The sequence below is a fragment of the Apodemus sylvaticus genome, chromosome 14, assembly GCF_947179515.1.
Source record: "Apodemus sylvaticus chromosome 14, mApoSyl1.1, whole genome shotgun sequence".
In the NCBI taxonomy this organism is placed as follows: Eukaryota; Metazoa; Chordata; class Mammalia; order Rodentia; family Muridae; genus Apodemus; species Apodemus sylvaticus.
The window spans coordinates 39,517,400-39,525,399 of NC_067485.1; the positions used below are offsets into that span (position 1 = coordinate 39,517,400).

General features: G+C 33.7%; 1 protein-coding gene across 3 annotated transcripts; it reads left to right on the forward strand.

The window, feature by feature from the left end:
• Window positions 1–936: 936 nt before the first annotated feature.
• On the forward strand, window positions 937–6,432 carry LOC127664887 (prolactin-8A6-like). Of its 3 annotated transcripts, none has more exons than XM_052157134.1 (6): window positions 937–967; window positions 2,271–2,449; window positions 3,205–3,243; window positions 4,021–4,132; window positions 5,180–5,355; window positions 6,244–6,432. In XM_052157134.1, the coding sequence occupies exons 1-6, from the start codon at window positions 937–939 to the stop codon at window positions 6,430–6,432; spliced, it is 726 nt and encodes a 241-aa protein (XP_052013094.1). The 3 variants fall into 3 exon arrangements, with proteins under 3 accessions (XP_052013094.1, XP_052013093.1, XP_052013095.1); XM_052157133.1 differs by having other exon boundaries at window positions 4,021–4,128; window positions 5,176–5,355; XM_052157135.1 differs by lacking the exon at window positions 4,021–4,132 and having other exon boundaries at window positions 5,176–5,355.
• Window positions 6,433–8,000: the final 1,568 nt, after the last annotated feature.

The following is an 8,000-nucleotide window of genomic DNA, read 5'->3' on the forward strand; positions in this document are numbered from 1 at the left end:
TGATATGAGGATATTTTGTCAGCACTGTGTTAGAAGATTCCTCAATGTTGACTAGATACCGGAGTCTGGAAGGCCACTATGGCATTGACTTTTAAAGAATTTTCACCAGTGGTAATTTATCACAAGTGTTAATACTAGCAGTAATTGCATGAAAATATACCCATTAGGACAATCATGGTACAGTTGTTAATGGTGCAGTTAACTATCTTCTGACGTGATTGACAGCAATTGCAAGAAAACAACCTATATTTGTTATTTTAAAAGAATGCCCAGTAAGTTTTGAGAGGTTACATTACCTAGAGAGAAGTTAAAGGAGTTTTGGGTTAAATACATCTCATTTATTTTAAACTGACTTCTAAATACCTAACTTAAGTATGCAGATTATTATAATTGTCAGCTTAGTTCACAGAGAAACATTTGTCAGAGTGTCCAGTGATTATTGGCAAAGATTCATATCACTATGTATAATTTACTAATGCTGTGGTATGGTTGTGAAATATTCAATGGCAAATCTTTCCCTGTTCATAAAGATTAGGAAAAAGATGAAACAAAGAATTTATAATTCTAAGGAAGGGGAAGTCATCATGAACAATGACTTTCTCAATGTTTGATATGAACATCTTCAATCAAGCAGCTGAGAATGGCTTCAAAGTTTTCAAAAATAATTTGCACAAGAATCAACATGTAGGAACACAGAAAGAAACCATCCAGACACATATAAGTATGTCGTAATAAAACACGTAACATTCCCTGAAGATAGAAAGACATAGTTCATGAATGAATATATCTGTATGTGACTTCATGCTGTCACATAGCTGTATATGCCCTTGGGGTTATCTACTAGAATATATAGGAACAGGGAACTAACCAAATGTACAACTCAAGTGAAGCAGATCTCCTGACACAGAAATCATCCTGCTTAGGAACTCCTCAGTGATGGAGCTGCAATTGAGTCAACCTCACTCCTGTAAGTAAATCCTGCTGCCCCTTGTGCCTCTCTTTGTAAATGTACTCATTTCAGTGGTTCTATGAGTTTATTATAATGGAATTATTTCTTTGGAATCTTTGATGTTCTATCTGAAGTGAAGAGGTATTTGTTCATAGATTACCAAAAGTAGATTTCTGCATAAACTTTATATTAATCTTAAAATTGTTTTTCTTGAAAAAAACTGTACAAGCATACAGGAGACAATTGGATTAATAGATTTCATCACCCTTTAACTTGAGTCATGTTACAATTGTCTTGCTGTGTTTGTTTTGTCTTCTCACTTGAGGAAAGAGAAGAAGAAGAAAAGTATTCTTGGTGTCTAATGAGTAGAACTGATGGGAATTATTAAGTAGCTTTCAATGCATAGGACACATTCCAGAACAGTGAATAATAAATCTCAACTCAACAATGTTTTAGTTTTGGAAATTGGAAAATATTGAGAGTGTAAAATTGGTGGATTGAATTAATCTTATCTCAAGGCAGAAGAAACAGAATTGTGATTGTGAGTAAAAAGTACTGATGGTTGGTGTTCTCACTTCTACATTAGCCAATAAAAAACCATTAGAAAAACAATTTGAACATGTAAGCCTTCTCCAACCTGAATATGTTCAGATTATATTAAGGGAGGCTAATCTGCTGAAAAATTATTAGGCAGATCAACCCTAAAAAGAATTCAGTTTTTGATAAAAAAATTCTCTGACACAGTTATCATGTTAGCAGTTCTAAGTTGATATCATATATTGGACAAGATCTCTTCATTTTCTTGTTAGTAATCATTGTGGTTGTATTTATTGGCAAATATATAGAGCAGGAAATGAGGTAAACTATGCTCTCCTTGTGCCATAAGCATCCAAAAATATTAACATCAGACATGATGATTAAAAACTGCATATTGTTCAAGAGTTGGGTAACTGAAAATGAGCTTATATTTTATAGATATTAAACTGTCTAAAACATGCCTTAAAATACAAGTGCATAACTAATTTTAATTTCACATATTTGTAAAATTCAGAAGCACTTCTTAAATAATACAAAGAACATAAAATCATCTGCTCTGCAAACTATTATTCAGAAAAATTCAGCTACTTGCCTAAGTGCTTAGAGCGACTTTATATTCTATTCCAGATATCCAATATAAATTCATGTAGTAAATTTTTTCAAAAAACAAATAAACAAATAAAATAATAAAAACTAATAAAATCTTTGGCCAATTACAACTTTCATGTGCCTAGGAGAACTCAGATCAATATGCCATCTCTAAGTGTGCTTTGTTTCTATGTAGCAGGCACATTCCTGCTGCTGATGCTGTCAAACTTGCTGCTGTGGGAGAAAGTTGCATCAATTCCTGCATGTCTCGCAGAAGAGGGTGGCTGCTGGAACCCACTTGTGGAAACATTTAACAGTGCAATCCAGAAAGCTGAAAACCTACATAATTTTGCTGACCAATTATACGTAGAGCTTGTAAGTTCCTCATTCTCCATACTAACACTTCAATTGCACTTGAACCTGAGACACTAAACATCATTATTCAAATATCAGAAAATATACCTTCATAGGTGAAAGATGTCCCAACTACTGAAACAAAGACAGAGCCAATTGAACAGTGTCATGAAATTTTGTAGCATCTAGTGATGTTAATATATTTTATCTACTTTAATAAAATTAAAAAATAACTATGGTAGAAACTTTTTAAAAATGTGCTTGGGGGAAAAACTCTCATTTCCTGTTTTGCATTCAGGATCATGAAATGCCATTGGCCATGTTCAATTAGCACACTGAAGGTACACACTGTAAAAGACATGCATTACAGGGAACTATATGTTTGGAGCAGAGATAACGTAAACCATGTGAAGAGGCAAGAAAGGAGGAACCAAAGAAAAGAAGGAAGGAAGGAAGGGAGGGAAGGAGAGAGAGAGAGAAAGAGGGAGAGAGAGAGAATCTAGCCTTTCAAGAAGCTCATGAATACTAGGAATTGTGGTTTAAAGATTTTCAGTAATAAGGTTTTGTCCAATATCAGAGCATGAATAACAGTGTAAAGTGAATTCCTTCCCCTTTTGGTAATTGTCATATCTCAAGGACAGAAAAAAAAAGAAACTATACAAGTAGGCGAACTGTCAATATGATGGGCATAAAAAGAATGTGTCTCTGTTTGGAATAAATATGTTGTCATATTTTTGTTGATTAGATGTTATTTTTCTCCCCTTAACATGACTCAGTACTACAACAAGTTCTCATCTGGAAAATTTTTGTCTCTTGTAAGTACCTCACTTTCTTCCAGCTGCTTCCCAATGCCAATGATCTTGCTTTAGAAGAGAAAGCATTGTACAGCATTTTATTTCCTGTTCTTAATTGACTTCTTAACCTTCACAATTATTCATTAACATTTCATGAAATTTTTGAAATAAAAATACTCTAAAGTATATATTTAAGTAAATTAAGTAATTTATTAATCATGCAATGGCTAATTCAATAGATGACATTAAGTTATATATTTTATAATTTGTGGATGTTGAGCTTACATAGAATTGACTGTGAAATATTTTATTTTTGTGGGACAATTTCATTCTCAATCTATTATAAACTTGCCCAACTATATTCTTTAGTGTTAAATTAAGAAATTTATAATTCTATTGTCTGGTTAAGGAAATGTCAGTAGTTATTGACAAAAAATAGGAAAATTAATAAATATGTGCTATGGATTTATGCTGAAATGCTAAACAATGGTGATAATTAAATCTCTTAGTTTTTCATAAATTTAATTCTTTAAGTATCTTCCACCCTTACTGTAACTTTTGAAAGTGAAGAAGAAACGTGAGTATGAGAAGAAGGAGTAAAATGTTCAAAAGTTAATGAAAAAAATGAAATGGCAGGTACAATGTATAGATAAAACTACAGAACACTTTATTAATTCTTTAATATCTGTATTTTAAGAATTACTAATGTTAAATTTTACAAATCCATTAAAATGCATTGATATTGTGGTCATGATGTTATTTATGATTTCTGAACGCTGTTTTTTGTTGTATTTGTAGAATTCTCAAATGATTAGGCAGGATCCGACTGTTGTCAGAGCTGGAACTTACTGTCATTCAAGTCTCACAAAACTCCCCAATACAGGAACTGCACAAATAAATATTGAAGTGAGTTTTCTTCATAAGTTTTCTACAGAACTCCTGAAACAATATATTGGTTTTGTGGTATTGTCAGTTATTACAGGCATTATGATAGATACAGTAATCATGCATGCATAAAAAATGAAGATAAATAATAGAAAATAATCCCATTACAGTATGGATAAATTATAAATAAAATCAAATACCTGAAACGGTGTAGCAAATGCATGTAGAGAATGGTATTTTCAGAACAACTAGTGCTCAAATTTTATTGACTATTTTTTGTACTCTTTGAGGCAAATTTATGCTCCATGGATATATACTCTTTCCTCCTTCAGTGATAACAACATGGCTGTATTTATTATATATTGCTAATGGGTTCTGCATGATAACATTCTATGTGACTGAACACTATCGCCCTTCTTGATTTTCAAATCTATCCTGGTTCTATTTCTTTTTCTCCTATCTCTTCATCCCTCTGTTATTCTCTATGCCTTAACTGAAAACCTGATGAGCAGAGAAGTCCTGTGAAATAATAGGTTATGTTCCTTAGGAGGCATCAATCCCCACATTCATGATGAGAAGGCCTACATATCATTCTATTTTAGGATGTGATATAGTTCTTGCCCTATACATTGTGTACATAAATCCCTTATTGAAAATGATTTTAACCATTCACCCCTGCCTCTATCTATCATGAATCAAACTTTATTGATCCCTATTGAATAATAGCAAAAGAAGGTTGACAAATTTATAACAATAAAAAGCTCACTGGAAAGGAAGCTGTTAGAATTGCATAAGGAGAACAAAATATGATGACCTAATCTCAGAAATTGACAAGCCCATAATTTTTTTTAGTTTTTAGACAATATACCAGTGATTTAAATGTTATACTTCCAAACACACACACACACACACACACACACACACACACACATATATGTGTGTGTGTGTGTGTGTGTGTATACAAATAATAAATACATGTTTCAGTTCAGCTTCTTTACATGAACATTAAAGGTATCAAACCTGCTAAACTGAAGTTATTTACTGCAATATTTCAATTGTGTCTCACAGATAGCACCATATTTAAAAGCTTTGATCAATTTTGTGGGTTCTTGGATCAGCCCTCTGTACCATCTAGTGATCGAACTGAGTGCCATGCAAGATGTTCCTGATACTATCCTCTCAAAAACGAAGGAGATCGAAGAGAACAATAGACAAATCCTGGGTGACCTAAAGTGGATATTCTCCAAGGTGAGCACTTCTCATTAGTTATTTTCACTCTCAAAATAGGTGCGTTGTAAAAATTCACAATAACAACAATAAAACAATTCTGAAATATCTCATCTTTCCAGAGTGAAACAGATATGATCCTTTCATAGGAGTTGTAAAATTGATATCCTGTGTATCACATATTTACATTACAATTACTTAAATTAGCAAATTTAGGGTTATTAAGTAGGAATGAAATATTTTTTTTGGTTGGGGTTCACCACAGCATGAAGAACTATATTACAGGGTCACAGCATTAGAAAGTCTGATAGCCACTGCATCTCCAAACATTTTACATCCTTCTGATCTCTTTCCACCCTAGAGATCAGAATGTAGCACAGATATTCCTCTTAGTCAGGTAATAGACACCTTTCCTGGTTGAATGAAAAGAGCTCTTTTCCTTCAATATTAGTCATCCATTTGGTCTACATGATAAATTGCCATCTGATCCAAATTACTTGTGGGCTTTTTATACATATACCTCATGGAGGTTGGTGATACACACAATAGATGTGTGTATCAGCTTGAGTAAAATATATATGAAAGGACATATAAGAATTTCCTGAATGAGTAACTGATATGCAATCTTCCATTGGCCAAGAATCAACAGAAATTTTCTACATTTTCTCCTCTTTGAAATGGCATACTTCCTCTGCAAATAATTACATGTTAGAAGAAATGCACCAGTCTTCACCACACATTCTAAAATTCTAACTGCTTCAGTCTCTTGACTTAGATAAATAAAAACGTAACTTTTATGGATGCAGCACATTTCTGAATGTATTTCTCTGATTAGACACAGAAGAAATAAGGAGAAAGGAACACTACAAATGTAATTAACATGTAACTGATTATCATTTTGATTTTTAGGTTTCTCCTGCAGAAGAGATGAAGGAAGAATTTCCCAGCTGGGAACATCTTTCATTCTTAAAATCAAGTGACAAAAATAGCAAATTTTTGGCAATGTTTAACCTTTCCTACTGCATAGATTATGATTCAAAGTACATTTTATATCAACTCAGATTATTTAAGTGCCTCATAACTGGGAAAGATTGCTAAGTGCACATTTACCATGTTTGCCTTAGAGATACTCCAGAATAGTTCATTGCTGAGGAGTTGTTTTTAATTTTATACATGTCAGATGCATGTGTGGCTATGATGGTTGTCTTTAAAAAAATAAAAACATTCATTTAAAAAATATCAGAATCTAAAAAGCCTATTCATCTTTTGTTCACTGAATAGAATATATATCAACAAAGTTGGGTTGCCCCAATTAAATATATCACCAACAATATATGTTAATCTAGCAAGTGATGTTAAAGTTTACTTAAATAAGGTCACATTTATTTCACAGAAAAGGAATGAAAGTCAAGTTATTAAAATCAAAGTGTAGAACTCACTAACTGATACATGTATTCTAATCAGAATTATAAAATTTTTCATGCTTCACAACATTCAGGCTGTCCTTAGGAATCCTTGTTAACAGTGAAAGCATAGCCAATCCAATACAATTGCTCTCTGATTCCACAGACTCAAGAGGACTTAGAGGGAAGGAGGCAAGGACTTGACATGATAAAGATATACTGAATTCATGAATGAGATTTCTAAAACCTTGATTTTTAAAAAATAAAATTCGTTTAGGATTCAAATATCAGTTAGAGATGATCTCTTCAATAAGTCCAACTATTACTTTGCTCTGCAATAGCATGATCATAGATACATTCCACATGTTTTCATTTATCTGTGTCTAATAAGTATTTTGTTTCTCTACGATATTTAAAAAAGAACTACACTTCATGTGATGTGTGTACAAAAATCATAGGATCCTTAAGATAGATAATCCCTAGAACATCTGCCATGAAACTAATGAAGCAACAAGTGTCTGTCATTCTGGCTCCAATTGTTTGAATACTCACTAGAAATCAAGCTGCACATCTGCTATAAATGTGCATAGCACATAGGATAAGCCCCTGAAAACACTTTGATTTGTTGTTAAGTCTCTATGAACCCCCATAGCTCAGATTAGTTGACTTTGTAGGTCTTGTTATGTCCTTGACCCATCGAGCACACTCAGTATTCACACTCATCCACAAGACTCCCCCAGCTCTGCATAGCTCGGCATGTTGTTTGGCTGTAGATCTCTGCCTCTATTTCTATCAGATGCTAGATGACGTTTCCCCAGAGACAATTATGGCAGGTTCCTGTCTGCAAGCAGAGCAGAATATCATTAATAGTGTCAGAGGTTGGCTCTCTTCCAATAGGATGGGTCTCAAGTTGGGCAAATCATTGTTTGGCCATTCCCTCAATCTCTGTATTATCATTAATTATCTCTATGCATCTTGTATGCAGTACATTTTTGGGGGTAAATAGTTTTGTGGATGGGTTGATGTTCCCTTCCCTCCAGTGGCAATCCACCTGGCTACAGGAGGTGGCTAATTCAGTCTCCATAATCTGAACTCCTATGATTCTCAGCAAGTATGACTCCCATAGACTCCCAAGAGCCTCCCCTGTCCCAGCTCTCCTGCCAGCAGGAGACATGCTCCCCACTGATTTCCTTTCTCACTTCTAGTCCTCTCTTGGCACCTGCCACCCTACACCTGATTGACATTTTCATACCACTTCTCACC